Below are 21,024 nucleotides of genomic sequence, written 5' to 3'. Positions count from 1 at the left end.
AGGTGAATCCAGGAAGTTCACAGCCCTGAAGTTTTAAAAGAGTAGGAGCGCGACCATATCTGGCCTTTGGCAGAATGAAGGATTCAGCCTCATCATTTAAACTCAAGGAGGACTCATTAATGATAAATCTATCAAGTCTCTCCATAATCAAAGAATTACCGCTTTTTCTTCTATTAGACCAAATGAAGATCCCATCTTCGGGAATTATGTCAACAAGATTTCTATCTTCTATAATTCTACACTTATTGAGAGTTGTGATCTAAAGAAGCAACATCCCCTTTTTCATCCTCTGATCTCAGTGTCAAGTTGAACTGTTGAAGTCACCACCGACAAACCAGTTTTCTAGCCCATTACATTATCCATTCTGCCCAATCTCTTGCCAGCACTCTTTAGCCAAAGAGTGAAGACAAGAACCATAAACTTTAGTGAAGTGAAATATTTTTTTGGAGTGAGACATTCCAAAGAAGTTCTGATCTAAGAATCCCTTTTAATTGACCCAATAAGTTTCCATTTTCCACCATCCCAACTAGAAGCAACCACCCAGATTGATCCTTGGAACCAATGCACTAAACACCAAACTTGTTATTTTTCCATAAATCATTCAATTGTAACATGTCATCCTTTGAACATCTTATTTTTTGAAGAAGGATAATATCAGGCTGCAAATCAAATAGTTTGCCTTGAAGGGTCCTTTTGATTGAGGCCAAATCCATACCTCTTATGTTCTAGGAGAAAATATTCATTTTCTAGGGTTTCAAGGAGGATCGTTCTTAATCTTCCCTTCCCAGGTTTCCGGAGAAATCTAGTCTCTATGTTGCTTGGTTGACTCACGTGTAATATTTTGAAGGAATTTGTTTTTGGGATCCTTAACTGGTTTTTGTGACAACATCTTTAATGCCTCAGCTTTTGAGGGATGGCCTACTTTCTCTTAATTATAGTGCCACAATCAATTTGGGAATTAACTTGCTCTAGAGACAACACACCTCTAGGGGCATTTGGGGCAACTTCACCATGGTTAGAGACATCCTCAATCGTTTATCATCTTTACTTTTCAAAGCAACTTCTTCGATTTTGACACTCTTCTCTATTCTACTTTCCCTTATGGATTTTAATTTTCTATATTGATTTCCGAAGTGTTAAAACTTGAACCAGAATATAGAAAAACTGAGAACAGAAAATAAAGAATGAAACACCAATACACAAGCCCTTATCCTGGGAAAACCCTCCACCTGAGGGTGAAAAACCCAGCCCCTCAAAATGAACTTTATTATATCTCAGAAAATAATACAACTGATGATAGTCTCAGATTACTATCAATCACAATAATATGAGTTTGATTCTCGCATACAATCTAAAAACCTTCATATGACTGAAAACTCTGGATGCAGAAGGAACACATAATATCTCTGATCTGTCAGACACAATCACACGATTTTATGAAAGAGAGAAGCCGATCATGAATCTATTGAAACTGCCGAAGAAGAGAACGTGAGACAAGGAAGAATAATCAATATAACATATCGGAATTTCCAGTGAAGAGGCACACGAAGGGAGAGGGAAAGGCACGGACAGTTACATCTGCACTGACAGCCTCATATACACCGACAGCCACATCACCTTCACCGACAACCACATCACCTTCACCGACAGCCGTAGGAACATGAAGAGTCACCGACAACAAACAAGCCAAGAAAAGAATGGAAGCTTACGAACCGATACTAGATGAAATAAATAAGGAACACTGTATTGATGATCTCTATCGCAGCTATATCATCCTCAATTGTTTTATCATCTTTACTTTTCAAAGCAACTTCTTTGATTTTGACACTCTTCTCTATTCTACTTTCCCTTATGGATTTTCATTTTCTATATTGATTTCCGAAGTCACTTTCATAGTTCCATGATATGGTTCCTCACTATGATTTGCCCCATCTCAAAATTTTCCCTAAGACTAGTTAGTATCTCATCATTACTTTCATTTTCCAAGGCAACACATTTATTTTGAGTAGGAACCACACCATCAGCCTCGTTTCGATATAGCATGTTGTATCTTTCATTAGGAACAATAACAAAGCCTTCACTTTCATTGATTTTGCGATTTTCTTTGCTACCGAATTTGGCTTTGGCACAATTGTGGAAAAAATGCCCATATTCATGACAATGTGAACATTTAAAAGGGCTTTGCTCACAATCGAGCTCCTACTTCCAAATTTGCTTTTGCAACTGTAATTCAATACACTTAGGAAGACTCTCTAAAACATCAATTTCCACACAAATTTGTGCAAATGGTATAAGTTTGCATTGAGAGATTGTTTCTACAACTTCAACAAATCTGCCAAGAGTATCCCCAATGGCTTTGAAAGATTCTTCCCTCCAAAACTGAATAGGAAATAAAGGTAGCTTCACCTAAACAGGGATTGAATTGGGAATTTCTTGTTGAACACTACTAGATGTTAAGAGTGGGAGGGGAGATGAATCAGCATACACTAAAACTAAATAAGATTTAACCTTTTACTTAACAATCATTCCATCTACCATATGCTTGAAAGTAAGTAACTGAAACCACAAAAGTAACCACACATGAAAACCAAGATTTTGACATGGAAAACCCAAACTGGGAAAAGCCACATTGAGAACTATCTCACTATATGAGAATCAAGTTACAATGTTTAGGCTAGCGGCCAAGGAGCTCATTGCCCTTAAAGTGACTTGCAAGACTAAGGCGCACAACTTTAGGGCAAGATACAAAAGGGACTTGCAAACACTTAAGAACACTTCTTCAGGGCAAGATACAAAACTTTAGATAGAGTAATATTAATAGGATTGAATTGCAAAGAACTGCATCCATTGAAATGTTGATCACAATTCACTGTTCAAAACACATTAGAAATTGTCTTCATCATTGCTCTGCTATACCTCGAGACCTCTGTACTGCTTCACATTCGCTTCACACAACACACACAACTTATCTGTTTCTTTCCACAATGATTCCATCCTTTATATACCATCCGCAACCTCAACATCATTAATTAGGTCAGCCTAATTAGATGTAACGTGCAAATACAAAATAGTCGGCCCAAAAACAATCTCCAATGTATTGCGGAAGGAAAAATGAGATGTGTGAGGCATCACACAATGTCGGCACACCTTCCTGTCCATCCTAAATCATCGCCCATAGATCCACACACAACTACACAGACCAAAACATTATAGGTCAGGTGCAAAAGATAAAGCGGTTAAGGTACACCAATACAACTAACACCAATTATGATGCGGACCACCAAAGACACGAACAGATGCCCACGATAACATCACCAAATATCCACAACATTGAATAATCGAAACGCATCACCAAAATACTAGTAGACATAGGAATGCAATGCATTCCTGTACACTGATATTGAAACAGTCACACATGACTGAATATCAACTGCGGATCCCAAAAATCAACACCAAAGATCCGGAAACTTCATGATACATCTTTATAAGCCTTCTGAAGCGTCCACAAATAGATTTCACACATCCACATGATCACAAAGCTAATCCATTGTTACTATATTATACTAGACCACATCCGGACCACTGAATGCTACCAAGTTACACATCTGGATCAACAAGTTTGACATCAATGACAAGAAGAACTCATATTTGCAACATTTCTTCCGTGGGGTCAAATTGGAATCCATTATTTTATAAATTGGTCACTTTTACCATAAACCACAGCCCCTTTTTAAAAACTCTTTCACAACCTTATGCTGAATGGAAAATAACCATTAAATACCTCTTCCAAAGAAACAAATGTTAGGTTTCTGTTAAATAAGCAGAAGTGAATTGTATTTTATCCAAGATGGAATACCACTCGGAGAAGGCCAGACATTGAAGAATCTGCAAATCAACCCACATTCTGGAAGTTCATCATAATCCTGAATATATTCTTTATCATCAAATTCACATTTGGAGTTTGAACCTTTTTTTTCAAAAAACTTTCTTGTATAAGTGGGGAAGCAACATCTGATTCCCTTCTCTGTGACTTGGTCAGAGCTTTGAGAATTTATTTGGGGGTTGTTGAGACATGGACCAACTAGGACTCGAACCTAGGACCTTCCATATGCTGCTGGAGTGCTCTACCACTGAGCTACTGGCCCCTCTTGGACCAATCCATCGTCGGTCCAGGTGTGGCTTATTTCCAACACCAACACCCCCCCTTAAGCCACACCTCTTGTGTGCTTGGGGCTCCTAGCCTGGACCTGGCTCTGATACCATGTTGAGACATGGACCAGCTAGGACTCAAACCTAGGACCTTCCATACGCTGCTGGAGTGGTCTACCACTGAGCTACTGGCCCCTCTTGGACCAATCCATCGTCGGTCCGGGTGTGGCTTATTTCCAACACCAACAGGGGTTTGTTTTGAAGGACCTTGAACTCCACCCTAATGGGAAGGAGAGCCCCACGCTGTCATTTTGGAAGCCTCTAGAAGTAGCTTTTGAAGAAAACAATTCCAAAATTAAGACGATCATAAAAGAAACCCCACCTAGGCACAACAAACTAAATCTTAACAAACCAAAAAACAAACAAACTTGCAAAAGATTCACAGCAGTGCAAGTAAAAATCACTTGCAAAAGAGGGAACCCTAGCCTGAGCAGCAACACGCCTCCTCCCAATGCCCACCTCCCATCTACAGACCAAAGCAGGTTTACTCACACAGCCCTACACTTCAAATCACGAAAAAAAAGTTCTCAAAGCTCCTTCCACTAACTCTGATCACTCTCCTAGACAAAATTCCTACCACTTATATTCTCATAAATAACCAGATTCAAATAATAAAATTGCCTCTACACACCGTTACTGCACAACTTTTTGGACTGTTTCAGTAATTTTATAATTAGTGCTTTGAAGGAATAAAATATTGTATGTAAAAATCCCATAAGATAAGGTTATAATATCAAGAACAGATGGCTATTGTTGCACTATATTTTGCAAAAACAATGCTGGAAGTTAAAAAGCCAGGATTTTATAGTTTTCCAGCAAAGACAGATATTGGAAGATGGCTTACAGTGCCATGTACCCAACACATAAGAAGTTTAGAAAACCAAGATATGCTACAAAGGCATATTTTTGAGTGGCAAGTGCCCAATGAGATGTAGAGCTCGTTATGCAAAAAGGATGACTGAGCAAACAGAACTACTAAAAACAGAATTGTAATACCAATTAGAAGAAAACAATTTTTTTGATGTTTGTTGTTACGAACACCACCAATCTACTCATCCCACCATCTTTCATTTGATTCTACCACATTTCTTTTTGAGGTTATACTGAGAAGGCGAACCTGAAAGATTTTGCATTAAAATGCGCATACCAGGATAATTGGTTCATTCCAATGAGAGATGTATAGAATTCTAATTTTGTTTATGCTTTATTAATAGTACACAACTATTTTCATGCTATATCCTCATATTTCTCTATTATTCACCCAACAACCTAACTTAAATAGGTTTAAATAATATATCATTAAACCTATACCATATTTTAAGTATTTACCTTGAACTAAAGTGTAAGGGGAAAGGATGCATATTTGTATGTGAACTAGAACATATACAGTTCAATATACTTACAATCAGGAGTAAGGATGACTACATTACATCTACTCAACTGGATACAGCCTTGCTGAACTTTTGATCAATGATAGGGACACACTCAGCTTTCCTCCTTTAATGTCACAAACAGGGACGCACACAGCTGTCCACAAGAAGCAATGGTGGGAATGGCCTCACTAGGCTTTTTGGCATGAGTAGGGACACTCTGTCGTTCATCTTTCAAAATTGCAGGGACACACACAACCACACACAACACCTTGTGATTAGGGAAAGGCACAAATCACAATTTGAATATTTTGTGGGCACTTTATCATCAATTTTGGAGGCTTCTAAAGTGGGAATTTAGAGCGAAAATTCTCCCAAAACTGAATCTTTTGTTATCCCATTTGGATGTTTCCAATTTTTTGAATTCAATAATGAAACAATAGTTGAGGGAAAGGATACGTCAATATCATTTTGCCACAAATGATCAGTCAGATTGGGCCTTAATGATCTTTACTACATTCTGTGAATAGGGACAAACTTGCCTATTAAAAAAAAGTGTGACATGGGCATCCACTTGACATATGTTTTGGTTGGCAGTCATCTGGGTCTGATTGAAAACCTTCTCTCATGTGTAGCAGAAGTATGGTCTTTAATACTTTATCACTAAGTTGCTGATTCGGGTACGGGTTAGGGTACGGTGGTACGACAATTTTCTTTCCTTGGGTACAAGAATATATATATATATATATATATATATATATATATATATATTATGTATATTTAATATTTATACTCAATATTATATATATTAATATATAGTTTTAAATTAATGCTACAAGGGATAAAATTATGATCCCCGTTGAAGGAATGAGGACGATGCTATTCAATGGATGTTTGGGACACACATGATACGATTTGGAGGCACAAGACTTACAAACAATGCATGGTGTGGGACCTTGGGTGAAGCCAGGATTGCACTCGGACTGGACCCGGACCTGGGTTGAATCGCACCCACATCCAAAGGTTGACCCCTGTACCTGGTAACATAGCTTTATCATTGTTGACTTCAGCTTTGTAATATTTTTCACTCTTAGCTGCCACTAAAACACTGAACTAGGCTCCAAGCTAGTAGCAAACTCAAGAGTAGGGTTTATCCTTCATCCTCCCATGGTCCTCTAGCCTCCTACTAAATTTGGTTCACTTAGGCAGGTTGATTTTGTAATGCCCCCTTTTACAATGCCCTAGTCCTTGCCCAAAATTCACAATCCCAAGTGAAGTAAACAAATTAAAATGCAGTCTCGAAGGATAATGCTTGTACCAAATGCTAATGCACCTAAACTTGATCAGAGTGTGGAAGTCAGAGTGTGCAGCAGATATCAGAGATGGACATTGAAGCCATCGAACTTAACGTGATCGCAAAGAGAGGACTAGCTATCCAAGAGATCCCCAGGAGCACAGAATGACACCTGCCATTCGGCCTCCCAGCACCACTTGGGGTAACCCAACTCGAATGGACCCTTATGCTACTTGCATTTCTCATATGCCCTATCTCCCCTCCATAACGGAACGGTAGATTGGATGAAAGTTTTAAAGGAATTGTTATATCTATTCTATTATACAAGCATAATCCATAATAACAATCATGGACTAGGTAAAAATTGTGCATCTATGATGCAATGAAAAATGGCATTCTACTTATTCATTCATCATTCACTTGAGCTTGCAACCTTACTCCTAGGTATGTTGTGAGGAACTGAATAGCAATGTAGAAAAAAGAGTACTGGTACAATTTCTCTTTGAAGATACATTTTAAAAAATGAAACTGAGAAAACAAAACATTCAAAACAGAATTATAATACCAATTATGGGATAGTACAAATTTTCACATCTTTGTTGCTATGACACAACCAATCGACTCATCCACCAAGTTATCTCTTTGTGAGGTAATGCTAGGAAGGTGAATAGAAGCAAAAGCAATGTAACATTTTACCAATTCTTGTTGATTTTGAGAACTACTTTAATTTTTGTAAAATTTGCTTGTTTTGATCTCAAATTTTTGTTTTTGTGTATTATAAAGACGTTTGAATCTCTTATTTCTTATGGTGTGACTTCTTTTTTCCTTGAAATTGTTGGGTGAGGTTATGGACAATGTTCTACTTAGTGAGCGGTAATGCAGTAAATTTTGGTGAGGGTTGTTAATTTGGTAAATCTGGATTGAGTTTAAGCCACCCTTGAAGCAGTACGGAGTAACTTGATACATATTGCACACGGTTATTTGTGTGGGTTTATTTGGTAAAATTTGCATGGGATTATGAGACATCTTTAATGCAGTGAGGAATTTGGTAACTTTTGGGTGTTGTGATGAGCCACCTATAATACATAGATAGGTAATTTGGTAAATTTTGAGTGGGTTTTTAGACTATATCTAATGCAGGATGGGATGCTTTGGTAGGTTTTGGGTGAGATTATGGACCACCTGATTGCAGCAAAAGGGATTTGAGTCACACACAAGTGTTGTGAATTATCATTACATGATAACCCTTTGGATGACTGAGGGGCTTGGCAAAAAATGTATAAATTTTTTTGTTTGGGGGGCAGGGGAAGGGTAGGGAATGGGGTTGTAATTTATAGGAAATAGATTAGGGATAGTGGATATTTGTTCCACATTTAACTTATGGGGACAAAATTGTAAAGCTGTGAAAAAGTTTTTTGTAGGGACCATTTCTAGATTTTTTTCCTTTTGATGAACTTGAGTAGTGTTTCTTTTAAAGACCATTCGATTCAGGTTGGTGCATATAATTTCTAATTTTTATGGTTAACAAGAGTATCCTATTGTAATTTAGTTGTTAGATTAAGCTTTGAAATTTTTCTTTTCAAGCTAATGCAGATTTTGGATATGATTTTGACCTAAAATCAAATGACTATATGTATATTTGTATTCTCTTTTTTCCATGCCCTGTCCCCCAATTTTTATATTTTGTTGTATTTGCAGTAATGGCTGCTGCAGTCGACAAGTCTGAAATGCGTTTGGAGTTTGGAAGAGTCCCAGTCATAGATATGCAGTATTTTTCTCAAGATGAGATCAATACAGCAGCCCGAAGTTCAGATGTGTACTGTTTTGATGATCTTGCAATACCAAACATCGATTATTCTATATTTAACGAGAGTACTGGAAGCAGCAACCAAACTTACACAAATCAAATCCTATTGCAGTGTAAAGAAGAACGTGCAGGTCAGGCTAGGCGGAGGGCTGGCCATCTTTCAGTCTCAAGGCGGCAGAATGTATTAACTGAAAATGAAAAAAAACAAGTCCATTGGGTACTTGAACTCATTAAAGAATTTCGAATAAAGGGAGAGCATTTCCGTAAGAATTCAGTATTAACTACTACTAATTCAAACACAGCTTTTGGAGTGCATAATTTGGCTTCTAATCAGGAGAATTCAAATCTGGAAGCTGGTAGCTCTTTGCAGTTACTAACAGATCCAGCATTGCAGACCATAGATGATGCAAAATTGGCAAGTAATACATTGAATTCTGACAGAAGCATTGCTATCACCAATACTGGCTTAGACAAAGCTAAAAAGAGGATTAAAACAAAAGAAGGTGCTAGACGCAAGCCATTTATGACATGTAATGAGACAGGAAATGACCAGATGGTTCTTAAAATAGCAAGAAGTAATGCAGCAGAGAGCACTGGGTACCTTACTCATGGTTTCAGTAAAGCACATGAAAGTAGTGATGACAAAGCAGCAAAGGAAGACATCGGTGCTCCTGCTAACAATGTTGGCAGTACTTTTGGCTCACCACATACTTCAAATGAGCCTCAGGTTCCTCAATTCAAAAGGAAAGTCAAACCTCTAGCTACAGAAGCTGAGCTGCAAGACTATTTCAATAGTATAGGTGGGGAATGGGCATCTAATATGAAGAGGCGAAAAATTGTAGATGCTGAAGACTTTGCTGAAGGATTTCCTAAAGGTTGGAAACTTTTATTGGGTGTTCGAAAGAAACATGGGAAGTTCATAATCGAATGTCGTAAATACATTAGGTTTGTTGTTTCTCCCTCTTCATAATTGCTAGTGTAATGCAAACAGGTTACTCTGGGTCATTTTCTCTTGGATCTTTGAATCATTCATGTATGCTATTGCCCTTTATCTGAGGAATTTCATCTCTATCGGAAATACGAGTTAAATATAAAGTTTTTTAGAAATACTCTAACCTTCTCTATCAATTGAGTCATACTTGTCAAGCAAGCAGTGTGAATGGATTTATTTTATAATCATAATAGTGATATATTGATGATACCATCCAAATTACAATTAGTAACTGATGCAACAAAGTGAGTTGTAATGTAGTTTAGTTTATGTCATCTGAACCTACTATAGTCAGGTGCTAGCTTTTGGCATGCAATTTTTCAGAAGCTTTATTAAAAAATCTAAGATTCTTTTGAGCAAGTGTACTTCTGCATAATTTGTCTAGTTCGACTGTCTTCTCCAAATAGACTTCCCCTCCCTGCCACCCCAAATTGTACCGATGATATGTTGACAATTCTATCCTAATTGATATTGTAATTGGTGCAACAGAATGAGTTGGAATGAGTTTAGTTTGTATCATTTGAACCTGCGATACTCAGTCTATTTTTTTTCATGTTGTTCTTCATAAGTTATATTTAGAAAAATAAGATTCTTTTAGGCAACACCCATTTCCACGTAGTTTGTATAGCTCCACTGCCTTTCCCAAAGGCTCCTTCCCTTCCCCTCTCCCAAATAAGAATGTGATATCTTGATCAGGATTAGTATTTTGTAATTTGAGCAATAGAATGAGATATAATGCAATTTGGCTTGTGTCATCTAAACCTATTACTCAGCTCTATCATTTGACATGCAGTTTTTCATGACATTTATTAAGATGAGTTTCTTTCAGGCATTGAATATTTTCACATAGTTTTTCTAGTTCCACTGCTATCTCCAAATACACTCTCACCCCACAGCCCTCCAACCCACCTTGCCCTCCCACCTAGATTCTTAAATATCGTTGCCAATATATCCCTTGTTTATGAGATTGCTGTATATTTGGAACCCTTGTACTTTTTAGTAATCAAAATCTAACAATATTATATACTTGTAATTCAATCAACAGTTTTGGTGGATACCTTAAGCCAGCATTGTACCTTGAGTTGGCATGTTGGGGCAATATTTTGAATTGAACACATAAGCCCACTAACATGGCGTTGTTTTCAGGGCTATAGCTTGTTAACATGGCGTTGTTTTCAGGGCTATAGCTTGTTATGCATCGAGACTTTGTTCTTAGTAATTGCCCCCCTTTTTAGTTCTAATTTTTAAAGTTGGCTCTTTCTATCTTAAAGTATTTGCTACCGGTACTCTTCCCAAGCATTTCCTGCAGATTGGTAATACATTTAAAGGTTCAATTAGTTTATAATTTTTATGAATTGTGAAGTTTCCCAATTGATAAGTGTAATGCATCACTAGTAAACTAATGCATCAATGATGACTAATTATTCACTCTGTCATGTATTTGTGTAGCCTAGAAAACTTCAACAGTCAAGATTATATTTGATTACTTGTCTAGATTTATTTACGATGTTGATTAATTAGAGCATCCTTCTTGATTTCAAGATTGGATAAGGCTTGTGCTAGAGGAAAGGGTTATCCACAATAGTGAGTTTTAGCTTAAGCATCCTTATTGATGATCTTAATTGTATTTTGTTCCGCACATATCTCAAAATTGTCTGGTTATCTCCTATGATTTGGAGGTCTTTTCTTTTGCTCAGAATCATTATTCTTGTTTGGGGTTAAGTATACCATGAGTTTAGGCGCTTCTGTTTGATGGCTATTTTTTTTAACTAATGTTCCAGCATTGCCAAAAAGGATCTAGATACTCTGTTTTTATCCACCAAAAAGATTAGAATATAAAATATCATAAGCTCGATCTAGATTCTAGATTCTCAACATATAATCTCTTAGCAACATGGTCCGAGTCCCAAAAGCTTGACTCATCAAAATGGGGCAATAGATCCTGTTGGAATTTATTATTTAGTTGCTTAGTTGTAAAAGGTTTTAATTTTATTTTTTAAATAATGCAGTGGTGGCGTTACAGGGCACAGTCATTTTCATGGAACATTTTTCAGAACATTTCTAGTGTTTGTTATAAGTTTATAACTATGTTTTGCATTTACTGACTAGAGGCAGAGTTTGCTTGTTCAAATATTTCTGGAGTTGTTATGTTTATAGCCTATGAAAGTTGATGTGGTCGTAGTAGCCATCCATCTGTTTCAGTTATCATATCAAATATCTTTCAATTCTTGGTCATTATTTTGTTGGAGAGAATGTTACTAAAGAAAACCCTTGCTCTGCAAAATTCAATTACGAAGTGTCTAGAATCTAGATATTGACGCTTTACATGGTTGTTTTAGTGGTCACTTGAGTTACCAAGAATTTGCTGGCTGTTTGTGGGTGCCATCCAAATGCTTAGAGCTTCACTGCTGGTTTGTTAAGAAGACAACAAGTACATACTACAGTCTCCCATTAAAAACTTTTTGGCATGAAATCAGCATATTATACAGAATTTTCCTTTTTCTAAGTTCTGATCATATCAGAAAGAAATTTAACCAGCTTGCTGATTCTCTTGCTAATGAGGGTGTAAGCTAAGTTAGGGTATCCTTAGTATCAAATAGACTTAATTGTCTTGTTGCTATTCTGCCTTATCATTCTTTGATGTTAGCTTTATTTTTTTCCCTCCCTGTAAGCCTCTGTTTTCTGGGTTGAGGTTGGTTGTAAGTCTTCTTATGTTTTAATATATCTTGTTTTTGTGGTTAAAAAAATGGTGTCAAGAGAGGTTCATAGGAGAGTGACCCATGTTTAAATTCCCCAACTGCAACAAGGAGGGACATAATCCAGCAGTAAATTCTAAGTGTGAACCACATTTACTGAAAAATCACCTAAGATTTACCAGCCAAATTGTAGTTTAAAAATTGTTATAATAGTTTTGCTTTAGTTCAATAATGTTGGCTTGATGTCAAATGTAAAGCAATGAATCCTATACCCTATTAATCAGGCACTTGGAACAGTAAGTCATTTTTCTATATAAATGGTCAAGTATTAATGGAGAAAGTTTAGTCCACTCCCAAGCAAGACAACATTTTTGTGTACATGACCTATTTTATGGAAGCTCACAAGGGGATGGTTGATTTCATTTTTCTTACATATCACTCAACAAAGAATACAACTGCCCTACCCTTTCCCCTGGGTCCAAAACCTCTGCTTCCTTTGCATGCACACATGCCTTTGACAGGCTCATTCAGGCATTCCGGAGTAATTTATGTGAAGTACAGTGAGTCAATAGCTTTTAATGATGTGACCTCGCGTAAGTTAATAAGAAGGGCATTCAAATTAAAAATCAAAGCATAACACTCAAAAGAATTTTATGGCATAATGCAAGTGGGTATACTACACACTTCATACTCACATTCCCCAGTCTCAAACATTCCAGAATGATCCAAGTTTACAAAACATGGTTGGAGTGTAACAAAGATGGGGTATTCTCCAGCCAGACTCATTTATGAAATACATAATCCAATATTTACCAAATACCAAAAAGACGCATTCCAATTATGAATCCCAAGAATATTTAGTTTGCAACCATAACCAAATTCCATGTGTTACAATTCACCCAATTCAAGCTTGTTTCTGTAAATTTTCACATAGTAAAACTTAAATCTAGACCAAAACCTCAAAGAGCAACAAGAAGATATTGAGTTTATCCCTTTTTAATGCCGAATTGATGCTTGTCTCATGGTCAAGCAAAAATTGTATGAAATTCAGCTAAATACATAATGTATTTTAGTGAACCTGATTAAAATGAATGAGCATTGTCAGTTTTGTTAAACAAATTAACTCATGAATTAAGATGAAGAATAAACCTGTCACTCTAATGTCCCCTATTGGGACTTAACTCAATTTGCCCTAGAATTCCCAATTAGGGTTTGGATTATGCTTGGGAATGTAACTCGTCAGCTTAATACCTTGATTTAGAGCCTGCAACCAGGTTAGTTATCACAAGATAAATAAACATATAGTTCAACAATGTTAAAAAGAAATAGGATTTTTATCAACTCATTAATGTTCATAATGTACATGCGGAGTTCCCTTAAGCTTTCTCCTAATAAACCATCCACATTATGAAGCACCCTGGGAGGTCCTATAAGGCGCCTTGAGGTTGTCCACCAAGCCCAGGAGCACGAAATGACACCTGTCATTCGGCCTCCCAGCCCCACCCAGGGTACCCAACTTGAATGCACCCTTAAGCCTCTTGCTCTTCTCATATACCCTACCTCCCCTCCATAACAGAACGATAGTTTGGTGAAAGTTTAAAGGAATCCTTATATCTATTCTATTAGGCAGAATCATAGTAAGCAAACAATATATATATATATATATATATATTAACAGTAGCAATGTGTTCTATATAATATTCTACATCATATCAAATGAAGAACCCATAATAAATCAGCCACATTATTATGCATTACACTTCTTACAATAATATTAAATTAATATATATACTGCTGCCTAATGCATATTTTCTGAGTGTGCACTCTTCTGAATGCTTATTAATTCTCTTCTTTGATGCTGGTCCTTGAAATGTTGTTCTGGTTTATATTCTCCTCAAGAGGGAGTGAAGGTTTGTGTTTCTGAACGGGTCACAGACTCACGACTCTCCTAGAAGTGGCACCTCTCATATACCCTACCTCCCCTCCATAACAGTAATGGTAGTTTGGTGAAAGTTTAAAGGAATCCCTATATCTATTCTATTAGGCAGAACCATAGTAAGAAAACAATAAATGCAGAAATATATATATTAACAGTAGCATTGTGATCTATATAATATTCTACATCATATCAAATGAAGGACCCATAATAAATCAGCCACATTATTATGCATTACACTTCATACCATAATATTAAATTAATATATATACTGCTGGTTAATGTATATTTTCTGAGTCTGCACTCTTCTGAATGCTTATTAATTCTCTGCTTCAATGCCGGTCCTTGAAATGTTGTTCTGGCTTATATACTCTTCAAGAGGGAGTGAAGGGTTGTGTTTCTTAATCGGTCACGGACTCACGACCCTCCTAGAATTGGCACCTCTAACTAACATGTCTCTTACCCTTTCATTTATTAAACCACTGTCTGTTAAATTTACGAAGTTTGCTTCTTAACAAACCCATGCCTTGCTTTAACAAACTCACGTCTTCTCATTGTATATGGGCCATTGTATGCTTTAGTTTAGGCAGTGTTGCAATAAATCTGTCTGGGTCGATTAGTATGCTAATCAAATTATAATTAAGTCAATTTTCTGATTATAGCGATATATTTTTAAATCCCTTTGATATGTTATTTCTTGCTTGCTTTTGGGAGTGAGAGTATTCATGGCGGGGACATGACAGTCTGCCCTTCCCAAAAATTGCTTGTCCTCAAGCAATGTCAATTTTATCTAATCTTTCAACCTGCGGATCCCTAAACTGAACTTTGGAGATTTGTCATTTTCAGATGCTCTTTGTGATATAATTAACTTCTTAAGTTAAAATTTTGAACTAACTTGTAACAACAGAATCTAGATTTGTCATGGTTTGTAAGATTCTCTCATTCTTGTTCTCATCACTTTGATTAGGTTGTCCCCAAAGTTTAATGTTAAAGAAAGGACTTATGTATTAAGATGAGGGTTAGAAGCATGACACACATCTACATCCTCATATTCTAGATCAGCCAAAAATAGAAATCTTATGATGACAGGAATATGTCTATAGTAATCATACATTGATAGAGTAGACAAACACATCAGGTATGAACCAATCACGGAGCATACACAAAAACACAAAGCATACACATGGATATATGCAAACACAGAGCATACACACAAATACACGTATTGTTAGCTCCTCATTGACTAGGATGATTCATTGATTCATCTTTACCTTGCAGGATGGCAGGATCAAAGCTCTGATACCAATTGTAATGGCCGCTATTGGGACTTAACTCAATTTGCCTTGCAATTCCCAAATAGGGTTGGATTATGCTCGGGAATGTAACTCGTTAGCCTAATACCTTGATTTAGAGCCTGCAACCAGGTTAGTTATCACAAGATACATAAACATATAGTTCAGCAATGTTAAAAAGAAATAGACTTCTAATTAACTTAATAATGTTCATAATGTACATGCAGAATTCCCTTAAGCTTTCACCTAATAACCTATCCGTATTATGAAGCACCCTGGGAGGTCCTATAAGGCGCCTTGAGGTTGTCCACCAAGCCTAGGAGCATGGAATGATACCTACCATTCGACCTCCCAGCCTCACCCAGGGTTACTCAACTCGAAGGGACCCTTCAGCCTTTTGCTCTCCTCATATATCCTACCTCCCCTCCATAAGAGAACGGTAGTTTGGTGAAAGTTTAGAGGAATCCTTATATCTATTCTATCAAGCATAATAAGAAAACAATATATGCAGAAATATATATATATATATATATATATATATAACAGTAGCAATGTGTTCTATATACTATTCCATGTCCTATCAAATGAAGGACCCATAATAAATCAGCCACATTATTATGCATTACACTTCATACCAGAATATCAGATTAATATATATACTTCTGGTTAATGTCTATTATCTGAGTCTGCACTCTTCTTACATCAAATGCTTATTATTTCTCTTATTCAATGCCAGTCCTTGAAATGTTGTTCTGGCTTATATAGTCCTCAAGAGGGAGTGAAGGGTTGTGTTTCTTAATGGGTCACGACCCTCCTAGAAGTTTCACCTCTTCCTAACATGTTTCTTACCCTTTCATTTATTAAACCGATTTTTTTAAACTTATGAAGTTCGCTTCTTAACAAACCCATGCCTTGCTTTAACAAATTCGTGTCTTCTCATTGTATATGGGCCGCTGTATGCTTTAGTTTAGGCAGCAATGGAATAAATCTGTCTGGGTTGACTAGTATGCTAATCAAGTTATTTGATCTTGCTACTCGATCCTTAACCTAGATCTCAGAAAATTGAGAAGTCTTATAAATAAGTCAATTTTCTGAGTATAGTGATATATATTTAAATCCCTTTGTTATGTTATTTCTTGCTTACTTTCGGGAGTGAGAATATTCAGGGCAGAGACATGACAGTCACCACCCTAATTCATAAACATCGAAAAATCATAGAAATTTATCACAAAACCCTCTTAATCTGTTGCAAAAAAAATCCAAACACATTAGACCTCTGAAGTTTTAAGGCAAACAGACCCTTCCATTTAAATTTAGTCTCTGCTGAACAGTATTTAGGTAATGAAACAAAAGCCATTTTTTCTCTGATGAAGCTCAAAGTAGAGGTTAAAGAGTGCACAGAAAAAGTTTCTGAATTATGGTCATTTCATTGCAGAAATGATATTTTTATTAACTCTTCAATTTTATTTGCATGATTATAGTATTTTAAAAGTTTTCTGAAATTTGAGTCATTGATTTAATCAAATCACATTATTAACTCTTATCGGCTTGCTTGCGCAATCAGAGACTAAATGGCTTGTTAATGTAGGAATTCAAGTGGCATGGTAATTTATGTAATTTAGTTAGTTTTATATTGACAAAGTTGTATTCTTATTTTAAGGTTATAGCTGCTAGGTTTGCATGGCAAGGAAATTGATTGCATGGTGCTTTATCATTTAGTCATCTTTTTCAGTTTTTAACTTTGCTTACAAAGTATATTTGTGTTTATTGATTCTATGGAAAATTAGCATTATTCAAGCATTTATAGAGGTTTCCTATTTGTAGCAGATGTAATTTTTTAGCTATTCCTCTTTTGTTTGCTTCATTTATCATACATGTTTTTACACTCTTTCTTTTTTTTTTCAAATCAGTCCTGAAGGGTTGCAATTTGCTTCGTGTCGTGATGTTACAACGTATCTTTCAAATACTGGTAATTCTTCTGCTGCGGTGGTTACTGCCCAAGAAAACTCGAATCTTGAAGAATCGAATGATGCTCATCAAAATGCAATAGCTGGCACAGTAAGCGTCTTCTATTTTCCTTCGAGTTTTTTCACAGTGATTAACTGTATTGTTCATTAACAGCATCATGCTGAATTTGCCAATCTGGTGAATCCAAAGAGGATCTCCTAACTTTTTGGTAATACATGCAGTCTGCAGAGGAGAACATGATGACAGGGAGTCAAGTGATGCAGCCAGCAGAGGGAGGTACAATGCTTACAGGTGGGTTGAGCACAGAGAACAATGCAGAAAAAAATTCCCCAGATTTTGATAATTCTGCCACACCTGAGATGGAACCCCCTCCTAAGATGTGTCAAGGAGATAGCTCTTCTGGAACTCTGGATATTGTTGGTGATTCAAAAAAACGCCAAAATGCAACCAATCAAAACCATCCAATGAATTGTAAGAAGTGCAATGGATCGTTCAGCAATAGGAGTGAATTTATGGGTCATTTGAGCATACACCATGTTAAAAAGAAGAAGGTAGTTGCTGATAAAACAACAATTGCAGATGGCGCAATTCTGGTAAATGGGAAATATGAATGTCAGATATGTCACAAAGTTTTCGATGAGAGAAATCGTTATACCGGGCATGTTGGTGTGCATTCAAGGAAAAATGTAAAAAGAGCACGAGATGGGTTGGACCAAACTGAAAATGAAACTAAAGCAGCTTTGGATTTTGGGGATGGTGGTGTACGTGCAAAACAAAATATAAAAAGACCCCGTGTTTCTTTGGACCAAACTGGTACTGAAACTAAAGCTGACTTGAATGGTAAGAAGATTTCTGATGATAAACAAGAACTGCAAATCAAAGCAGAACACTTTCAAGAGATTTTGGAGGCCAAAATTTTTAAAGAGCAGAATAATACAGCAAATTCATATCTAGCATTCTTGGGTGCCGTGGGAAATGGCTTGGCTTCTCCGAGTATTGGAGGATTTCTTGGAGGCTTAGATTCAGATTCTGGAAAGGTATGTTTTCTTTTTAATTCACATCTGCTTTTAGGTGCATTTGGTCTATCTTGTTCAATACTAACCTATGTTTTATTTGTTTTTAGGATCAGGCCAATTTCACTGCAGGAAATGAGAAGTTTGATGATATTGCAGACTTTGAAAAGATACATATGTACAATTCAGTGCCAAAATTTTCTTTTGAAGCAGGTCAAGATGCAATTGATGCTGATTTGAGCTATGGAGATGTTTTGCAGCAGGTAGAAATGGCACCAGGGCAATTTGGGTGGGATTCCTTTTTATCTGGGAGAGAAAATTCTTCCCAGTTTGTTGTGTGCGTTTGGTGCAATGAAGAGTTCATTTACAATGGTGTTGATCAGGACCAGCAGGCTGACTCTGTTGGAGTTATTTGTCCAAACTGCAAGACCAAGGATGTCAGTACAGGCTGAGATGGGCAGTAAGCTTGAAGAGATGTAATTTCTGGATTTTATTTGAACATTGAATATAAAATTCAAAATGCAATATGTGATTTCTCAGTGAGCCTGAAATTTTGTCGGTGTAATGGATTTCTAGTTCTGCATGCATTTATATTTATCAGTGCATGCCTTTGTTCAACAAATGCAAACTTGTATGAGAACTTCTAAGTTTTCAAGACTAATTTTAGGACATATTCACCATTGCTCTTGTTTCACCTTCTTGTACAGAAGTAGTGTGATGCGTTATCAAGGATTTCAGGAAAGGGTTAGATGGACACTGAGCTTTGGAGGATGCGATATTTGGATTTTCTTTTGAATCAGATTGTGAAATCAAAATTGCAATTCTAACGACAATGAGCTTGAAATTGTCAGTAGAATGAACTTCATACAGTCATCTATGTTCATCAGTACATGTCCTTGTTCAATGAATGTGTACTTAAGTGTTTTAGTAGTAAAATTTCAAGATTAATTTGAATTTATTACATATTTATCTGATTTTCAGACTCACTTGAATTGACACAATAGTCTTTGAATTTGTTTTACTTCTTTATGTCCGCTGCAAGTTGAGATGATAGATGCCTCAAGCCTTTTGATATAATTCCAGTAGCTTGTTTACATTTTGTTGTTCTGGAGACATCTGAATGCGCTGTGCTGTTTTAATCTTTGGCTTTGGAGATGTCTCTACGATGAGCTTTTAGTTTGATACAATCATTGATGCAGAGGAAACTTTCATGGCGAACAACTTGAACTTCTTATTAGTGATAATGCCAGATTCCTGCCCTTTTCATGGATGCCATAATTGTATGGCATGCAGAGGGATTCCCTCATTTTTAGTTTATGTTGGGCCTGAACTCGTGACTATTTATCATTTATTGGAAATCCTTAAGTATCCCGGTGTGCATAAGGATGACCTTTGGCAAGGCACAACTGGAACTTCTGGTCCATCTTATTGGTGATGCATTAAATAGGAAAATCTCGAGGTAAATGCATTTGATCCCAAAAGGTCGCTGGAATATTGGACATTTATTGTCATTGTTTTGATTTGGTGCTCATAAATATATGTTGTATGATTCTTTTGTAAGTCTTTGGGAGCAGAATGTTTATTTCATTTTTTTTAACCGTTTTAAGATGAATGAGGAGTATATGCTCAACTGCTCCTCTGGGAAGGAATTGCCTATTGAAGAATCCCACGTGGGTCAAAGGCCCAAAAGAATGCATGTTCCTAATAAATCGACATGTTGCACTTTGCTTCTACATTGGTTATAGTAAGTAGTGTGAAAGGACTTTTCCAAAAATGAAAAAGGAAGTTTTTTCATAAAATAATTTTGGAGCATTAAAAGAGAAAAATAAATGTTAAAATGATCTTTTGGTTTAAAAAGGGGTTAATAATGATTAAAATTCTTTTTAAAAGGGAAAAATAATTGCATTTTTAAATACTAATTTTTAAATACTAATCTTTGTGAAAAGGTGTTGAGGGTTTTCAAATCAACCTTAGAAGGTTATATAAATTATTTATGTGAAACTTTAAAATTACCAAGGAATGTGGTGGTTGAGGGGCTGTCAATATTGGAGGGGGTATATGGAGCATTAACTTGGAGTACACAAAGTGCATTCTAGATTGTTGTGGTCATGGCTTGTGGTGCATGGAGGCAAGTGTTCTTACATAGATACCTCCTAAATGTGCCTTGTGGTGCATGGAGGCAAGTGTTATTACATAAATACCTCCTAAATGTGCCATAGTTGAGAGTTGGGACCACTAAAATCTCCTTGAAGTGAGAATGGTCATTGCCAAGAAATTTGATTTAAGAGTTTCATTATGTTAATATTCATGATTTTGAATGTTATTGTGTATGAATGTTTTTGAATTTAATGTGTTAAAAGTCTTAAACCTGTTAATTTTGATAAATAAATATTTTCATGCTTTTAAATTTTTTTTTTTATCATCTTTAATATTTTAAAATATTAGTAT

The 21,024-nt window shown here is 36.3% G+C and overlaps 1 protein-coding gene across 4 annotated transcripts in view; it reads left to right on the top strand.

The window, feature by feature from the left end:
* Positions 1-19,330, top strand: part of LOC131044822 (uncharacterized) — a 163,371-nt gene extending 144,041 nt beyond the window's left edge. For all 4 annotated transcript variants that reach the window (XM_057978263.2, XM_057978264.2, XM_057978262.2 and 1 more), the window contains 4 exons: positions 8,572-9,625; positions 17,506-17,653; positions 17,785-18,600; positions 18,687-19,330. In XM_057978263.2, the coding sequence (XP_057834246.1) occupies positions 8,572-9,625; positions 17,506-17,653; positions 17,785-18,600; positions 18,687-19,028 (2,360 nt within the window). In that variant the 3' untranslated portion in view covers positions 19,029-19,330. The remainder of the gene's footprint in view (positions 1-8,571; positions 9,626-17,505; positions 17,654-17,784; positions 18,601-18,686) is intronic.
* The last annotated feature ends 1,694 nt before the right edge of the window (positions 19,331-21,024 follow it).

Source organism: Cryptomeria japonica, chromosome 8 (assembly GCF_030272615.1).
Source record: "Cryptomeria japonica chromosome 8, Sugi_1.0, whole genome shotgun sequence".
NCBI classification, from domain to species: domain Eukaryota; kingdom Viridiplantae; phylum Streptophyta; class Pinopsida; order Cupressales; family Cupressaceae; genus Cryptomeria; species Cryptomeria japonica.
This window is presented reverse-complemented; position numbering and strand designations above follow the sequence as displayed.